Raw genomic sequence first — 19687 nt, 5'->3', positions numbered from 1 at the left:
ATTTTTTTATTGCCTAAATCGAAAGATTATTACTCCTGGAGTACGTATTTCACACTTTTAGATTTTTAAATGACGATATCTATTTTTCGCGATTAAATGAAAAGAGAAAAATTTCAAGCTCGCGAAAACGCGACGCATAAGTATGAATGCCGGGAAAACTCCGTGTGACGTCGTTCTGGTTCCCGCTGCCGCAAGTGAGGTGACCTTGGGGCGAGGCTTTGAGTGCTGATACGACGCAGGATGCTAGCAGGTAGCGCTTGGCTTAAATAAGGATTATTAATACCTTATCAAACGAAGAAAACTTTCCGACCTTAGCCAGTTTCAATAAGTGATTATTAAGACATGTTTCCCTGAGCTCTGTGCCTCATGCATGCATTGGTAATCTCAGACGATGTAAAACTCCTATCTACTCGTATAGAAACAAGGTCCTTGTGACGTCACGTGGAGTGGCATCGCATGGGCGCCAATCTGGCCTTTTTCAAAGGAGGATAAAATTGACCCTTGCCATTCGTCTAAACCGATATTTCTAAAACCAAATAATTTTTATATTATGAGTACACTAATGGTGGGTAACGAATCGCAATCAATGCCTTTCGTTTTCTTTGATGAAGGAAACTACCCTATTCCTACTATCTCATTTCTTTCGACACATCTACGTAGCAACTCCCAATCATTATTTTTTTTCCAAGCACCAAACGCATGTCTAGGTGGTTGAAATTACTTGTTCTCTGATAAGGTTTATATCACAATAATTTACGTGATTTAAATCACTTATTAAGAAAAAAAATAAAAGATAGAATTTCGGAAATAAATTCATTTTTTGAGGCTTAAGGTGAGAATACTATGAAAAATTCATTCTCTGTTGGCAGATCAATTTTTCACCTTAATATTTTTCAATGGAAAAATTTGCTAATGTAATCCAGAATTTAAGCGTACATGCACACGTGACTTGGACATTGAGTCATCCTCACTTGTGTAGTATTTTCTCATGTCACAAATACAGCTTGTACTTTCAATGGTAAAACACTGACCTTGAAAGCAAACCTCTTTCCGACACTTCGCAATTGGCATTGCAACTAGTTGCTTCTTAAGCGTGGGAACCGCATGAAGTATCATCTGAGCTTTCAGAAATCCATGCGTTTTGCTTTCTCAAGACATAATTATGCAACAGTTGAATGTTTTGGAGGAGGGTGAACGAAAAAATGCAAGACTTCAAATGGCTCTCCTCTAATTGGATGACGAAGACTCGGCAACTATTTCTAAAATATCTGCACAATAAAGCCGCTATAAGCCGTACCCAATGACGGATTTAGTGTGGGGAGGGGGCGACCGATCCCCCATCCTCCTTTTAATTTCTGGAAAAATTGAAATGGAAAGATGGAAATTTTATAGGTGAATCTCTGAAAGTTTTTTCTTAAGGTTTAGTTAAACAAAGTTCAAAAACGCTGATGAATGTCGAAAAGTTGCATTTACAACCCCATTTGGGCTGTCGGAGTACGCCTTTTAGTAACACTGGGAGTAACTGCTACGGGTTCGCCACAGAGCGACTTACATCTACATCTACAAATTACCCTGCGAGCCACCTCTAGGGTGTTTGGCAGGGGGTGATCAATCACCAGCATGCAGCATGCATTTGGACTCCCACATGCACACCACACCGTCCAAGAAACGTCCCGTATAATAACAAACTATACTACTATATGCTGTTAGAAATAGAATATAGAATAGAAATTCGGAAACATGCAGTAAGTTTTACATAGGTTAGTAGGCTACACTACAAGTCATGCAATCTATTTACGCGTTCTATTGCTGCCGTTATAATCTCTTATTGATCGTGGAAAAAATGACATTCGGAATCTGTCTGTTCTGCAATCTATCTCTCTTATTTTATTTATATGATCTGATCTTCCGTAGTACGTTGGCGTCCGCAAGATATGGTTAACTTCGTCAGAAAAGACACTGCTCTTGAATTTATCTAAAAGGTTTAGTCTATTTTTCAATCTACGGTCCGACAGAGATTCCCATCCGAGTTTATCTAAGAGGTCAGTTACACTAACAAGACTATCGTAACGACCTTTCACATACCTGGCATACTTATCTCAATTGTGGCGAAAAGAAAATTTGTTAATGGAGGGAAGTGTGAATGAACTCGAAATTGCAGCATGTAACCACCCAACTAGTGCGAATGCATGGAGAGAAAATATAACCTAATCTAATTTGTTTAATGCATTCAATCATGTTAAAGTATCGTGTAACAAGGCTGTTAGACTCGGTTTCTGGCATTTTCCACCCAATTATATTCATCAATCCCCTTTCTTGCATCCATGTAAGTTCTGTCTCGTAGATAATAATGAATAGATCTCATTTTCTGAGACAAAATAAAGGCGATGGTATTTTTCAAGCACTAATATATAGCGAATTCTGCTGGTTTTTCCGGGTATTCTTCCGCGTTTATCCATTTGTCGGACGATATTTCGCCAACTGGAACGTTGGCGAAATATCGTCCTACAAATGGATAAACGCGGAAGAATACCCGGAAAAACCAGCAGAATTCATCATAATCTCCGCGGAAGCCTACTTGGAAACTAATATATAGCGTTCATTTTCGTGGAAGTAAATTTTAATCCTCTTGTGCAGGTTGCTGATGGACGCCCCCTGCCGAACACCTCTGTTGGTGGCTTGCAGAGTTATAAGCAGATGTAGATATCTAAAAGCAACTTCTATACGATTACCTACGACCTCAGACGTATTATAAATTCGTACAGAAGTTTGTATGCGCCATTCAGCCCGCCTTGTCTGTTTGTCTGTTTTGGTAATTAATGATACGATTAATGTATCAAGGTCTTTTTTAATTTGATTGCAATTATAATTAATCATGAAAATAGTTTGCCCTATTATTGTGTTTTCATTTTGGGTGAACTTAAAATTATTAAATTATTGAATAAAATGCCGGTTATAGGTAATACCATAGAGTAAGTATATACTCTACTTACTCTATGATAATACATACCACCAAGGTGCACAGTAATGATGCATAAAGTAATTAACTAAGTAAAAAACTTGACCTCAATCATTCCCAACCCTACACCATGCAGTTTTGATGTTTTGCCCTGTTCTCAAGAGTAACTCCCTACTATTTGGCTGCCAGACAAGAGCGCTTGTTTAAAAGATTTTAGCTTTACATTAACTACCTCTCACCTACCCTGTTTCCTCTAATCGCCTTATTGTATGGGGGCAATGAAGAGTCATTATCACTTCCGCATTTTCAAAGTAACAATGCATGGGAAAGCCTTTCCTGAGAAAGTCTCTCCGTTCCGCCAGACTGAAAATAAAGGCACCAAGGCGTGTTCATAGGGAAATGGACGGTGTGTGACGAACTCGGCGATGTTCCATCCACTTTTGATTCCTCCAAAGTCACGGCAACAAGTGTGAGAGGATTCATTAAAATGTGCACTGGAAATGTGGACATATGCGCGAATAGTTAATGGCCGTATTAAAAAATTAAATCTTCAAATAAAATGTCAAGACTGACCAAGTCTGGCTTTTCTCACAAGAAATAATTGAACATTTATTTCGATGTTATTTATTTAAAACGCTCATGCATTATATACTGCATTATTATTTTATTTTATTGGCATACATTTTTGTTATTTAATGGCGGCTCAATTCTGGTCTTATTACCTTGGAGACCACCTAAAGCTCGTTATCTTTGTTATTCAACTACAAAAATCAAAATTTAGGAGTAAATAAAATTATTATTTATTGTTGCATGAGGTGGTTGGAATTTGTATGCAAAATAACTGCGCGAGATTCTTTCCTATTCCGAGATTGTAATGTGTTCACTTGCCAGTGATCGGGAATGTGGTAGTAGATTTTCATATTTGATAGTAACTCCCTACCATACTCGTTTCGTCGACCTGATATAATTTACTGCCAGGCAGTTGCTAGGAAGGGTTGTAAGCCCTCCCATTTTTTTTATGACGACTGCCAAGATACATCCCCACAGGAGAGGACAATCCACTTTTGACATCACATTAACTGTGTCTCACCTAACACCATTAAACTTTGTAACCCAATCTAAGGAAAACTACTTCTTATACAACATTCATCTTCCACAATAAGTTGCAAACATTAATTTAGATTAATAAAATTGCTTTTGCGTATTTTTAGAACGCATATTTTGTAGTAAAACGATGAAAATGTTTAAACATTATCTAGTCCTACGGTTTACCCCAAATAAAAAAAATAAAATTGAAAGAAACACTTCTTAATTTATTTTTCTATGATACATAAGCTATAAAAATATTGATATTTGTGATTGTTAATAATTTCTATTCACACCATGTTGCCAAACGGGGCCGCGCCAGTGCCGGTTATCGGGAAGCAAAGTTTCGCGCGCAAGACGTGGCAACGCAGCATTCGTTCGCTCCGGCGTATTTTTTAATGCTCGTGTATAACCTACAATACATATAAATAATGTATTTTCATTTTTCTTTTGGGGTAAACTGCCGGGCTAGGTGATGTTTAATCATTTCCGTTATTTTACTAGAAAATATGCGTTATGGAAATACGCAAAAGCCATTTTATTAATAAATTAATGTTTGCAACTTATTGTGGAAGATGAACGATGTAGACTTAGTAGTTTTCCCTAGGTTGAGTTCCAAAGTTCATGAAGTTAACAAAACGGCTAATTTTACGGTGCGCGAAGTCATTTATTGAACTGACGTGTCGACATTTTTGAAATTCTCATTAAACAAAAAATAAATCAGAATTGAGAATAAAATTTCCTTTTAAATGAAGAATTATTCATTATTATGGCATGGACTGAAGTCCAGATATAAATTTGCAAAGTACAGCGGCACATCATTTTGACATCGACAGTAGATCGGCTGGATTTTACTTCGCGAGACCGCCCGAATCTCTTTAATTCGTGCATAAGGCTGTTTTAAGGCCGTCTTACACGGTACACGGAATTGCGCAATCTGACGTACGTGCGAAGACGCCTTTAAAATGCGTCGTGTAAAGCGGTTATTTGCTAGAACACATGCGAGAATTCGAGATGGCAAAATAAGTTTTCTAATTTCATTCATGCATTCGCGCAATTCCACACCATTTTAGAAATTAATGCAGCTCTAACCTTCGCAATTCCGTGCCCCGTGTAAAACGGCCTAAGACTCTGAACTTTCCGTGGCTTGCCTGTAATCTTTTCTGTCCCTCCTTGAGCCCCTTCTTAACCTTTCCCGTTCCTCCTGTGAGTTCGAAGGCTTTTGGTTAGACTGAGAGAGGGAGAAAATCCTTGGTGCTGCCTGCCCGCTTGTCTCCCCGCGCTGTTGAGAAAACTTTCTTTCCTTTTCCCCTCCCCCAGCAACCACTCGGCGTCGAACACGAAAGACGAGGGCATTTCCATTGTTGCATGTCGGAAAGGGGAGGGGCGGGTTCAACTCCCTACCCTGTACCTGCCTTTCAAAACCGCTTCTTCCTTTCTCCTAACATCTCGTCTCACGAACAGCACGGAGGGTAGAGTCAGTTGCGAGAGCCTGTGGCTGTTCACAACCCCGAGAGTAATCAGAGATACAGGGGTATCAGGGACGTAGCCAGGGCTTCGGCCCCCCTGACCCCCGGAATTTTATCGCTCGTGGCGACTGCCAGCGATGCATCCCCGTATGCAAGGGCGTAACCAGCAGTGGCGCAGCGAGGGGGTTTTGGGGGATAAACCCCCCCCCCAAGAGCTCAGATAAATTTTTAAGTTTAATTCATTTTACTTAATTGGATTGATATTAATAATAGAATAGTGTAAGGATTAATAAAATATCCCTCAGAAAGCCGTAAAACTCACCATTTTGAGCGATTTATCTTAAAATTTCCTCAATTTATTAATCTCGCACCTACCTTTTATCCTGGTGGGTATTCCATACCTCCACACACACCGGTATTAGTAGCACCTAAACCCCCCCCCCCCCAAGCCTTAATTCCTAGCTGTGCCCCTGGTAACCAGAATCATAACTAGGGAGACTATCACCATTGTCTAGGGGGTGGGGGCAAACCAAGTTGTGACATTAGTTTATGAGATTATTTCCTTGAAAAAGTAGTTATATATCAGTTACATATCTTATAATAATACATATCATTTTTCGTGGGTTTACAGAAAATTTGTTGAATACTTTCGTTTCAATTCAGTATTGATTTTGCTTAAAGACTTTTGCGATTTTTGCTTCTAGTGGGGGCAGCTGCCCCCCCCCCCCCTGCCCCTCGCTAGGTACGCCCATGCCGGTATGAGACCAAATGCATAGCATGACACAACTGATATTAGGAGAGGAATTAACATACACACAACAGATTGTAGAACAGACAAATATAGAATGTCATTTTTCCACGATCAATAAGAGATTATAACGGCAGCGATATTGCATGACTTGTGGTGTAGCCAACTAACCTATGTAAAAATTAATGCATATTTCTTAATTTTATTATAATTTCTAACAGCATAAAGTAGTATAATTTGTTAGTATGCTTGACGTTTTGTGGACCGTGTGGTGTGAATGTTGGAGTCCAATTGCATGCTGCATGCTGGTGATTGATCACCCCCTGCCAAACACCCTTGAGGTGGCTCGCAGGGTATTTTGTACATGTACATGAGTCAACTACTGTCTGTAAAAAAAGCAAGACACCCGAGTTTGAGGAGCTCTTTCATCTAAACAAGGCAATCGATTTCAATGCAATAAAAAGCATACGAAAGAGAATTTATTTCTACGTTGGATCATTTACTTTAAAAAATCCGCCTCATAGCATTTCCTGCACTTAATTTGTTCTAAAAAAAGGTACCTATTTTAGCACGTAAAACCAAATAGCCCAACTTTTAGCGCTTTGTATTCTCGTAGTTTTCGTTCCAACAACTGGAAATTTTAATATAAGAAAGCTGGATTTATTATAAACAGTTTTTAGACAAAAATTGTTTACACCACGAAAATTGATAGATTTGTTGTAAACAACGTAAATCTTTGCTAACTTCGAAACCAATGGATCAATTGAAAATTGCACTCATCACAGCGCCGCGGACATCCTTTGAAAACAGATTAAAATGCGACTGAAGTGGTAACAGAAATCAGCCTTCTATGGGATGGAATTGGGCCTCCTCTAGCAGTCCCCGTGGACACTACCCTAAGGGACGCCAGAACCTCGTTGAAGACTGCACCGTCTAATACTACTCTTTGCACGCGGTCGCTCGAAAGCTCTCTTATCCAGGAAATGACATCTTCATCCAGGCCGTTAGATTTCGGTTTTATCAATAACTTTCCGTGGGGAAATTTATCTAATGCTTTTTTGAAATCAAGAAAAATCGCGTCTACTGGATTGATGGTGTCCTCTCCAGGGACTAAAATATCGTGGACGAAAAACACTAACTGAATGTCGCATGATCTATTTTTTCTGAATTCACGTTGAGTTCTAATTAACTACACTACATATTATAATTCATTTTCGTATTTACGTCTGCGTGCTTAATATTTAAACTCGACGTTTCGTTTCCAGCAGGAGGAACGAAACGTCGAGTTAGATATTAAGCACGCAGACGTACACCCGAAAATTGATTGTAATAGTGAATCTAATCGCTGCAGAAACCTTAAAACCAAAATTTCTCATTGTCTAATTCTAATAAAGTAAAAGGGATTCCGAGAATTATTTGAATGTATCTATCACAAGTAAATATTACCATAGACGTAATCGTTAACAGTAATTAGATTTGCTTTAAGTTACATCCTCCGGTTCGCAGACTCGATGGTCCGTTGAAGCCACGGCTAGGCCTCCCCTCGCCGTGGTTGGAGTCACTGTAGGAAAACCATGGTAGGAGAGGAGGCAGGAAAAGCGGGAGGAGGGTGGAGGGCGGGTGGGGTTAATAGTACGATAGTAGCACCTGCTTTGCGCGCGCCCCGCTGTTAAGCCCTTCCCCTGCCTCCGCCCCCACCCTCCCCCGTCTTGACCCAAGCGTTTTGCCTGCGGGGCAAATTTTACTACGGCTAGCCTTTCCCAGGGTCTGTTCTTATTCAAGGGCAGGTGGGTTGCGCGCGCGGGAGAGGGAAGCATTGGAGGGAAAAAATCACGGCCGCGTACCGTAGGAGCACCAACGGACGCCGCCGAAGAAATGCCTCATTTCCTACCGTCCTTCCTCTCCATCCGTAAGACACATCTACATGGTACCCTGCGAGCCACCTCTTGGGTGTTTGGCAGGGGGTGATCTATCCTTCCATTCTACATCTACATCTACAAATTACCCTGCGAGCCACCTCTAGGGTGTTTGGCAGGGGGTGATCAATCACCAGCATGCAGCATGCATTTGGACTCCCACATGCACACCACACCGTCCAAGAAACGTCCCGTATAATAACAAATTATACTACTATATGCTGTTAGAAATAGATATATAAAAGAAATTCAGAAACATGCAGTAAATTTTACATAGGTTAGTAGGCTACACTACAAGTCATGCAATCTATTTACGCGCTCCATTGCTGCCGTTATAATCTCTTATTGATCGTGGAAAAAATGACATTCGGAATCTGTCTGTTCTGCAATCTATCTCTCTTATTTTATTTATATGATCTGATCTTCCGTAGTACGTTGGCGTCCGCAAGATATGGTTAACTTCGTCAGAAAAGACACTGCTCTTGAATTTATCTAAAAGGTTTAGTCTATTTTTCAATCTACGGTCCGACAGAGATTCCCATCCGAGTTTATGTAAGAGGTCAGTTACACTAACAAGACTATCGTAACGACCTTTCACATACCTGGCAGCTCTTCTTTGCACGCGTTCTAACTCTGTTATTAAGCCTTTTTCATGAGGGTCCCAAACACTGGCAGCGTATTCCAAATGTGGTCTAACGAGGGAAAAGTAGCTAATTTCTCTCACTTTGTCGTCGCACTTTCCTAATATTCTTTTAACAAAACCCATTTTACGATTAGCTTGACCGGTTATTTCTCGAATATGTTTATTCCACGATAGATCATTATTGAGTCTAACCCCTAGATATTTCACAGATTCAACTGCCTTTAACTGCGCGCCCCGAATATCATAGTTACGCTGTAGGGAGTTATTCTTCTTCCAGAAATTCATTACGACGCATTTTTCCAAATTTAATTCTAACTGCCAAGCATCGCACCAAGCTTGGATAGCAGCAAGGTCATTCGTTAGTTCATCTATATCTTTGCTGGAACGAATTTCTCTGTAAACTACAGCGTCGTCTGCAAATAATCGTAACTTACTCTGCACTACTTCGCCAATGTCGTTTATATAAAGAAGGAATAGGAGTGGGCCAATGACACTACCCTGAGGAACGCCAGAAGTCACTCTAACCTCATTGGAGACTGCACCGTCTAATACTACTCTTTGGACGCGGTCGCTCAAAAATTCTCTAATCCAGGAAATGACATCTTCGTCTAGACCATAAGATTTCAGTTTTAATATTAACTTTCCGTGGGGTACTTTATTTTGACGTCGTACTATGGTAGACGTGATCATGACAATAAAATAAAAGAAATAGACAGCAAAACAGAGAGATTTAAAATGTCATTCTTCCCTCTTACTATGAACAGTGCTGTTGTTGGGCCGGTACGGCGTACCCCCTAAAATCCAAACTCGTTATAAGCGTACCGGTTAAAATACCTTCGCGGCCGGATGTATAATACATGTTCAGCTGTTGGAATTTTTGGTGAGTACCGCCTACATTTTTTTCCGACTACAGCACTGACTATGAAGGATAGCAACGTTGGCGTCACTCGCTAGGATGATTCAGTGCATGTTGTTTTTCCATGGTTCTAACCTTACATGTATTTGCTATATAAGAATTACTAACCATTGACAAGTTTTTAAAAATGAATATGTATGCATATTTTGCTAGTATGCGTAATATTTCTATGTAGGTTCGAAGATTTTCGCGGCGTTGATCAGATGACCTCTGCATTCTCTTCGGGTTTTCACAGCGTCCGTTGGGTTTTGGCGACAACAGTTTAGCTGACATTGCAGTCAGCGTCTTAAGGTCGAAGGTGGGCCATGATCACGTCTGACTTCGACCTGAAGACGCTCACTGCAATGCCAGCGAAACTGTTGTCGCCAAAACCCAACGGACGTAATATTTCTATGACCGTGCGGTGTGCATTTGCCGGTCCTCTGGCAAACTGCATGTTGGTGATTGGTCACCCCTTACCAAACACCCTTGAGGTGGCTCGCAGGGTATTATGTAGATGTAGATCACCAGCATGTAAGAGGATTCCCACATGCACGCCACACAGTCATAAAAATGTCATGGATACTAACAAATTATACTTCCAAATTCACGCAAAGGCATAACTTGCCAACGGCTAGTAACTCCTGAAGCAAATCCATGCAAGGTTAGAATAATGTGAAAAGATTAAATAATACCTCGCGAGCTACCTCCAGGGTGTTTGGCAGCGGGTGATCAAATTTCCGAATTCCTTTCCGAATTAACTAAGTAAATTTAGCCTACATTTTGCCCTACGCTGCTGTAAAGATTCCAATCCTAACTTGCCGAAGATATTGGAAACGTTGCTCTCTATATTGGTTCTTTCATATCCTTCTCCTCTCACCCTTTCTACCATTTCAAGTTCTCTTCCCTCCGGCCGAAAACTCTTTCGAGTGACGGTTTTTGTGAGAGGGGGGAGTATCTGAAGGGACCGGAGTGCACCACCTGGGTGCAACCCAAGGCCCGTGCAACCACAGAACGACTCCCGAATATCTCGCAGAAACACAACGTGTTTTTTCACCACAAGGTCTGCGGCGAAGCTGCGAGTCATTTTCAGTGGTTCAAAAGCGCGTTTCCAAGCCCAATGGGAGTTGAGAATAGTAACACAATCAGGAACGCGAGTATCTATCAGAGAAACGAAAAACAAGTACAAGTACTCGCGTTTAACTAATTAAACGCGACAGAAGACGTCTTCTCGGTCGACGTTTCGGGGTAAATTGCATTCCATCCTCGGGGCATTGAAATGAAGACTAATTAAGGTACAGCAACTCACACTAGCACTGAACAGTGCTCAAAAAACGAATACACCAGTTTTCCTGTTACCTTAGATCTGATAAATAGCGCCAAATCCATTTGTTCAAAATTTAAAAGAAAGCTGCGACTGTCATTAAATTTGGAACGGGGAGGGGGCTTTGAGGGTTACTTTCCCCGTTCCCCCCGATTTTTTCCCTTGAAATGTCGACTCCTGCAGTAAATTTGCTGAGGAGACCACTAGCACAGGGGTACCTATCCTCTATCACTCTATTTTCCGAAATTTTAGTAACGCTTCATTATGCCAGCCTATAACGAATAAAGAATTTAATTTTCAGCATTATGCACACTAAATATATAGCTGACCTTATGAAATGGATGGTTTCCCCAGCAAGAAAACGTAAATTTAGGCAACCCGCATACCTCCCAAGTACAACCGGGTCAAATTTTTGGCTATGCGAATGTGGGAAGAGGTCTATCATCTCGACTGATTACTTTTCTGCTTGCTAGAGAGCAGACATTTTATGTTATTCCTCCTAGTAATTTCAGAGAGCAATATTGAATTATAAAAATGAGTTCATATATTAATGGACCCTTGGTTTCATTCACACCAAGTCTGCAAAAACTTTTTCAAGCTCATGGAGGCATAACTGACCTGTGGACATGGGCGAACCCAGCGAGGGGCAGCTGCCCCCATAGAAGCAAAAATTGCAGAAGTCCATAAGCAAAATCAGTACTGAATAGAAATGAAAGTATTCAACAAACTTTCTCTAGACCCATGAAAAATTATACGTATTAGTATAAGATATGTAACTAAAATAAAACTATTTTTTCAAATGTCACAACTTGGCTTGCCCCCCCCCCCCCCCCCCTCCTAGTTATGATCCTGGGTATGCTCTTGCCTGTGGAGTTCAGTTAGTACAAAGTATATATTGAACACTTTATATGTTTAATTGCTATCACAGCAGATGAAGAAGCTGTGTACAAAACATTAGGAGAAAAGTAACATTTGAATAGTGCAAACTTTATATGCTATAGGCCGAGAAATAACTTTGCTTAACTTTAATCTTTCCCAGCTGATGGGAGGAACTGGACCCACTTTGTGTTCATCATTTGTTATTTATTAACAAATTATCATACGCATAATCCTATATACTTTCTGGGCATTCTGTATTGAGAATTAAAAAACTATGATAGACAGAGCAAACACTAAAAGTGAACTTGCATGTGCATGGGCGAACAGATCAATTAGAGAGAGAAGCGCTCCAGCTGACACGTAGATTTCGATCATTTTCGAGACAATTTTCTTTAACCCTATTACTGCCAGCTCATTTCAGGTGGGATGTACCAAGACTGCCAAGGCTATTTTCCGGAATTAGCAACATTTCAGATTAAAAAATTTTTCAGCTACTTAATTTCATTTAATACGTCTAGATTTTTTTCCCATTTCTAAAGATATATTTATATCTTATAACCATAGATAGATTATGGGGGTTTACATAAATTGCAGCCATTGTAAAGGCCACAATCACGATAAAAGTAAAATAATTCTGGCCGATAAATCGGCCCCTAGCAGTTTTCGCTCAACCAGCGAGGGCTGATATATCGACCCGGTGGCAGTAAAAGGGTTAATCTAGATTAAAGCTTTCATAAGTTGGTCATGTTGGTGGCCACCAATTGTAAAAGCAAGATCGTTTTTTCCTGGGAAACATTAGAATGCTGAATACTGTATTCTAATGTCCCATTATAATAATGATGTTGTGCCACTTTTTTTTTTAAATTATTACTTACCTGAATTCATATCCCAAAGAAAATGTGTGCGTTTTACAAGAGGGCTTCTGGCAAACAAGGTTACATGATATTTAACACTAGAACTACCGATGAAGTCATTTTGACTCCTCGCAATTTTTTTAAAATACGTGTACTATTTTATTTTCTGGAACTACTTTAATCGCAAAGCCCTATTCTGTGTCAAAAATTAATAAAAGTAACGGAATTTCAGGTCAGAATTTGGAAAATTTTAGTCAGGGCAGAGAAATAAAAATCGTGAGGAGTCAAAATGACTTCATCGGTAGTTCTAGTGCTAAATAAATAAAAGATCGTAGCACTTTTCCACAATAATTTTTAATGCGTACAACACGTTAAAAATTCTTGTGGAAAAGTGCTACGATCTTTTATTTATTTAAATATTTCTAACTTCCACCAATTGAAACCTGAATCTGTTGAACTTATTCGGAATATATGGTATGCTTGAGCTAGAAAAGTTGATGGGTAAAAATGGCCAATTGCCCCTCCTTGTTAGCTCCGATCAAGTCGTAATAATGAAAGAGAGTAGAGTGGAAGGAAAGCGAGAAATAAGAAAGTGTAGAACTTAACATGAAATAAATTTTTTTATTTTTATAATTCTCTGCTTTTTATAGTTATCTGTAGCCAGGCACATACATACATATATTTTCCCACGAAGAGATAAATGAGCAGAGATAAAACATGCCATTATCCAAAAATCTTGACAAATGACACTCTGCATCAGCAGAAAACTATTTAATAACACAATAAGTGCAAAATATTTAGACACTCTCCAACAAAATACTAAATGGAATAGTTTTTAAAAGCCAGATATCTATATTTTAAACAATTTAAATGCAATAAACAATGACTAGATGATATGGAATGAACTCAAGTCATTACATGCTAGAATCTGTCAAATAAAAAATGCAAGTAAAACATTGATATCTCAGATGCTTACCATAGCTGTTAAATTAGCCAGTTGCAACCAACCACATATCTTTGAGCGTAAGCCGAGAAACTTTTATTAACTGGCAAAAAGAAATGCAGCTTCTTAAGATATCTTTTGAAAGACTCAGTTGAATATTATTATGTAAGTGATTAAGCTAGACGAAACATTGCAAACTTCGCTGAGAGTTGCTGAAAAGTGTTAATGGACAATTATGATGCAGTGAGTGCAATGAAATTCTTGGCAAGATATAATTTAGTTTTGATTATTAATTAAATTGAATTACTTCCAATAAGTCATGCTCAACACAAACATCCCATACGTAAATTTTTAAGTCAATGCCAGTGAAGTTGATATATTTTTTGCCAGCCATTTGCCAGCAATAATGTCCATCTCACTGGTAGACTTTAGCATGACTCTACAATGTGGACATAACCATGAAATTTTGGACAAGAAACTGACCTTCACCTATTCTACCAATTTCAGACAGCAATTCATATCCAAGGAACGTAAAAAACATGACTCATAAATCATGACTGAATAAAACTACTTAATATCAGAATCAACTTACACTCAAAGATATATGGAAAAGATCGCAGGAGTATTCCAAAAGCATTCATTTTGAAAAATGTTATCCTTGCTCTTTCAAAGATCAATTATCTATTTTTTAATATTACTCAGATCAACACAGAAGTGGAGCCCTCCATATAATTAGCTGTTAACAGTAGTAGGTTTGATTACATACTTAAGGCAGACCCTATTAAATATATGAAAATTACAGTAATTAAGTGCGCAAGAAACGAAATGTGCTAGGAACCTGTTTGTAGACTGTGTTTGCTATCAATGCGAGTACCGCAAAATGGCTTCAACAATCTTCAAATTCATCCATCTTCAAGAATAGTGCATGTAATACCCACATTCTCAGTGAAAAGAGAGGAAATTTGAACTTTTTTTTGACAGTCGTAAGAAGTGAGTGGAATAAGCTCATTTTTTAAAAAGTTAAGTCAATAAATACATCAGTACATATATTATATTAACAAAAACACAGGGATTGTGCATATTAACCTTGATGACATTCTCAGGTTGAAGCTTAACCTACTATGTAAAAGCTTTTACATAATAGGTTAAGCATAACCTTCCTTTCAGGAATTAGAACAAAATAAATAAACTTAAATTAACTGGCAAAGAATGATCACAATGAAATTCACTGATTTAAGTACTGATCACCATTCCTTTTGTGTCAGTAGGAGGAAGTAAAAACCAAACACGTAATTGTTGAGAGAAACTTAAACACAGAGATCATACATGAAAGAGGAATGTATCAAGCCCTGTTCTCAATCAGTTCACAATTTTCTTTAAAGCTGATATTAACACACATACACGCAAAGTAATCACATAACTGAATCAGGCACACAAGGCCTAATACATATCACAAAACAACTTTCGGTAGACTACTGAAAACATGGACCTGAAACAAAAGAATGATGAAATTAATACCAACTTATTCGATTTTATCGGGCCCAGGTTTGACAAGAATGTTGCTTAAGTGTATAGCATCATATGTGAAACTCATGGATTTAATAACATAAAATGCAAAAATGGCATTATGGCCATTATGAATTTTAACTTTAAGTGAAGTCACATTCATGCCATAAACCAATGTAGTGCTGCCATATTTGAAGACTTTGGATCATAGAAATTTTCTAAATATACTGCATTTGATGGCATAAAAGGCAAAAATTTTTTCCAAAACAATAGCTAAAAAAAACCACCTGCATCTTATATATGAAGGTTTGACCAATATGGGTTGATGTTCAATATGTGCAGACTCCATTATATATACTAAAATAAATTTATTATTGGATTTAAGAGTGATTTAGTTGTTATTGTTATTATGAGACTCATTGCTATTATTTAATGTAATTTATTTAATTTATTATACATTACTTTTGCTCGCTTTGGCAATATCGAAGGAGTTGAGAGTGAGACATTCAACAACCTTAATTGTAAAAATACATAATCAAACTGGTTTGATACATAGATTCCATTTATTGAATAAGATCTGAAAAGAACTAACTTAAGCTGTTGGGGAGCTGTGCTTTCGCACAGTCTTTTTTTCTTGTGCATACCATACTGAAATGAGGGCGCATCTTAAATTCCTTTAAATACGGTAAATGCATACACAGGGTGTGAATATCATGAATACTGATCTCAAAGGCTATGGTGATAAAACAGAGAATGATGGAAATAGATTGAACGCAATGCAAAAATCTGGTATGGTATTTGGAGGAGGCGACCGACAGCTGAGGTCATTTGCGCCATGACGGAAGGGTATGGAAGGAAGGGTGGAGAGAAACCCGGCATCGGCGTTAGCCTGCTCTTAACAAAAGGTGATGAGGGGACCACGGCTTAACGTCCCATCCGACGGACGGACTGTTGCGCTTAAAATGTCCTCCACACAACATTCAAGGAGGGATCGGACAGTCTCTGAAAATTCTCTGCCACTGCCGGGATTTGAACCCGAGCCCGCCGGGTGGGAAGCCAACACTCTAGCCACCACATCAACCCGATCCCAAAAATCATTACTTCAGTCTAAGACAAAGCAGTTAATCTGAATTCTCTTAAGTATTCTCTCGAATGGTTAAGCATAAATACAGCAATTTTTTCGTGGAAGGTTACTCAGGATTTCCACCAGATCAGGTTCTCCATCATGGCCGACGTTTCGATGCATGAGCCGTCCATCATCACCATGCCCTGAGCTTGAGCATCGAAATGTCGGCCGAGATGGAAAACCTGACCCAGTGGAAATCCTGGGTAACCTTCCACAATACTATATGCTGGGAAAGCTTATGATCATTTTTCGTATTGCAATTTTTTGTTTTATCATTTTTTTCTAACTTTACGGCCTAACTTCAGATAAGTGATCCGATTCTGCACTAAATGATTAAGGGTTTCATTCTCGTTTTTCGATACTGCACCCCTGAGAAGATACTGAAGTCGCCCCTGAGAAGAGTGCAGAATCGAAAATACCATTTATTAGGTTCTACCATCAATAACAGCTTTCGTATTTGTTTATTTTTTATTTTGCTGTTAATCGATATGTGGTGCACAAGAATTTTTACTCGAATATTGCACTACTGTGACTTTCAAATTGTGTATGTTTTTTAATTTCATTTGGGGAGCTAGTACAATCAGTATATCATTATAATTTTACCTGACTTACCCAATGAAAGAATTTAGGACAAATAAGACAAGTTACTGTAACTCAAAGGTCTTTCTCTAGCAAATGTCCCAAAACTTTTCACCGATTTCCATTTCATTTCTCATATGGTTGTGATGTGCTATCCGCCTTGTTCGTTTTAGTGGCCAAGCGTAAATGGCTGACAATTAAAAATTTTGTGAGTGTAAATACGGGGAAGACAACACCATGGAGATATAAAAATTATCAGGACTCAACGAGAATGTCGCAAATTGCTGGGACATGAAAGCGAGGTTTTACTGTATTGCATTTCAAGTTAACTTTAGTAATATAATCATTGTATAGATTGCTAAAAAGTATACATATTTACCTATTATTTCCAGATTCCCAACTTGTTTTTGTATACATATTTGCCGTGAAACATAAGCTTTGGTTTTTCCATTGCCGGTGTAAAGTCTCCATTCCTAATTGTTTGCGGCTGACATTTAGTCTAAAACGGAGGGCCTATATTCCAATAAATACATGAAGTAGACTCCAAAATTGAGCATTCAATTCTCATCCAAACCATTTTCTAAGGTTCCAGTTTCTGTTAGTATCAGTGCCACAAAAAGATTACTAGGATGAGGGTGGATTACAAAATTTCTCAAAGGAACGGGATTTATGTCTAGAATTCCCTTAACTCCAACTGTTCTCAAAAGTATAACAGCCATTGAGACTTCCTTATTTTCTGATATTGGGTACTAGCCAAGGAATGTTAAAAATATACCCACGAAAAGCCAGAGAAATTTCTGAAATTGTTATTGAAAATCAGGCGGATCAGTAAATTTTGAAAATTGAAAAGCGTTATAATCCTACACTTCAATCCTTTTGAAGAAATATGCAAATAAGAATTATACCTATGTTTTATAAATAAGGTGGCAAATCACATAAGAATTGTAGGAAAAACTCTAGAGTCAGTGCAGGCTGGCAAAAACTCAGAAATTTCCCATAATTGCCGGCCTCGGTGGCGGCGGGGTAACGTTCTCGCCTGCCAAACAAGAGGTCGCGGGTTCGAGTCCTGCCTGGGTAGGTTTCCCCGGTCCAGGGCTTGGTCGTCTGTGTACGTTTACTCGTTACATTTGTTGAACACCCCGGTGTAAAATGGCCAATAAGAGCTGTATCCGGTGGTTTGAGAATAAAATACTGCATTTAAGAATAATATGCGTATTTATTTCATTGGAATGAGATTTCACATGCTTGACTCAAATGCTAATGTTCGCTCACGCATGTATCTCACGTTATCATGTATCACAAGACGCACTTCGCATTAAATTATTAGTTATCATTGAAATAAATGGTTGAAATGTGGCATAGTCCTTTGAAGTAATGTTTTAGAAAGGAATCATTTGGGAATCAAAGGAATCATCGGTGCTGCATTTACACTAAATGCAAAATTTACAGCTTACCACCAGAAATACACATTTGAATTCATATATTCATTTTGGAACAATTACATTAATGCTCTTCTGAATATCACATTAAACTTATCCATCAGCAGAGATTATTACATTCTTTTGGGCTTATCATTGTAAATAACACAGCACTGAATACATAAAAATAGCGATAAATAAAACTTGCCATGAAATAACTTGGTTAAATAAAAATGCTTTTGGAGAAAAATATGGGGAGGTGGAAACTATACAAAATAATGGATGTGAAGCATGAATCTACAGATGGAATCAAGGCACAATGAAACATGTGCAGTGGCACCTACTGCATGGGGCCTGAGGAGGCCCTAGCCCCCTCGAAAATTCGTTATGGGTGTGAGGAAAAAATGTGTCAGGCTTGTCGATTTTCCCCAGTGTCCAGATATCGAGATTCGAGTTATCAGGGTTCTAATGTTGATCATATGACACTTCTAAAATGCTTAAAGAACTTAAAACTCACAACTAATAAAATTTCCCAGGGCAAGATCCCTGGTTTGGGCCCCCCAAATATTTTTTTTAAGTCGGCATCCCTGAACATGTGCATGATAAAAGAATGCAGATATGCCAATCTGCCCAAGCACGAACCATGCATAATCTCTAATGACCTTAGTGTACACTTACCTGAATAAGAGTCGTTAAGGCAATCTTTAACAAATCATGAAGCAGGAGCGGTGGGTGTTCTAGAAACCTCATTTGAGAATGGCATTCCCTCTTGCCCAGGTGTGCCAATGGCAGGCGCAGCCGTTGCACCAGGAGATGCCTTTGGGGGTGGCAGAATGCCCACTTCAATTGCCTCCTTCTCAAGGTCCGTCAGCTGCTTCCTCAACCTGGCTGCAGTAGCGCGCAGGGATTTTTCATCTTCACGTAGATTCCTGGAGGCTTCCCACAATTCCTTACCCCCACCAGCAGAAATCCCACCCACAGACCATCGAAGGAAAAGTTCACTCCACAGTGCCTAAAATATTAAATATAAATTCACAATGATGGACTGGTTAAGTTTGACGTCACCATAGCCTCGCTATGGTGATCATCTTATTTTCCAAACACATTCCAAAAAACATCCAAGTAACAGCAGTTTTTGCCACAGGGAATTCTTTAGTAGAGAATTAGGTTCTCTTAGATACCTTAAAGCCATCTCATCACCAATGAAATTGGGTGCCTGCAACTCGCAACTGGTGTAAACTATCAACTAAAATAAAATATTTTTACGACCATATTAGATGACATAGGCATGCTTAGGGAACTACCAGTCTCAAGATTGAACATAGGGTGCAGTTGACGAGCA

The 19687-nt window shown here is 38.9% G+C and overlaps 2 protein-coding genes across 3 annotated transcripts in view; one reads left to right on the top strand and one right to left on the bottom strand.

Annotated features, from left to right (window-relative positions):
- LOC124161233 overlaps positions 1 to 19687 on the top strand; it is a 177174-nt gene that overhangs the window by 19361 nt on the left and 138126 nt on the right. The window lies entirely within an intron of this gene.
- LOC124161234 (myotubularin-related protein 9) overlaps positions 13375 to 19687 on the bottom strand; it is a 37733-nt gene continuing 31420 nt past the window's right edge. For both annotated transcript variants that reach the window (XM_046537504.1, XM_046537503.1), the window contains exons 12-13: positions 19024 to 19357; positions 13375 to 15205 (exon numbers count right to left, since the gene is read on the bottom strand). In XM_046537504.1, the coding sequence (XP_046393460.1) occupies positions 19058 to 19357 (300 nt within the window). In that variant the 3' untranslated portion in view covers positions 13375 to 15205; positions 19024 to 19057. The remainder of the gene's footprint in view (positions 15206 to 19023; positions 19358 to 19687) is intronic.

The sequence above is a fragment of the Ischnura elegans genome, chromosome 6 (assembly GCF_921293095.1).
Source record: "Ischnura elegans chromosome 6, ioIscEleg1.1, whole genome shotgun sequence".
NCBI classification, from domain to species: domain Eukaryota; kingdom Metazoa; phylum Arthropoda; class Insecta; order Odonata; family Coenagrionidae; genus Ischnura; species Ischnura elegans.
The sequence above is the reverse complement of the archived record's forward strand: the minus strand, read 5'-3'. Positions and strand labels throughout refer to the sequence as shown.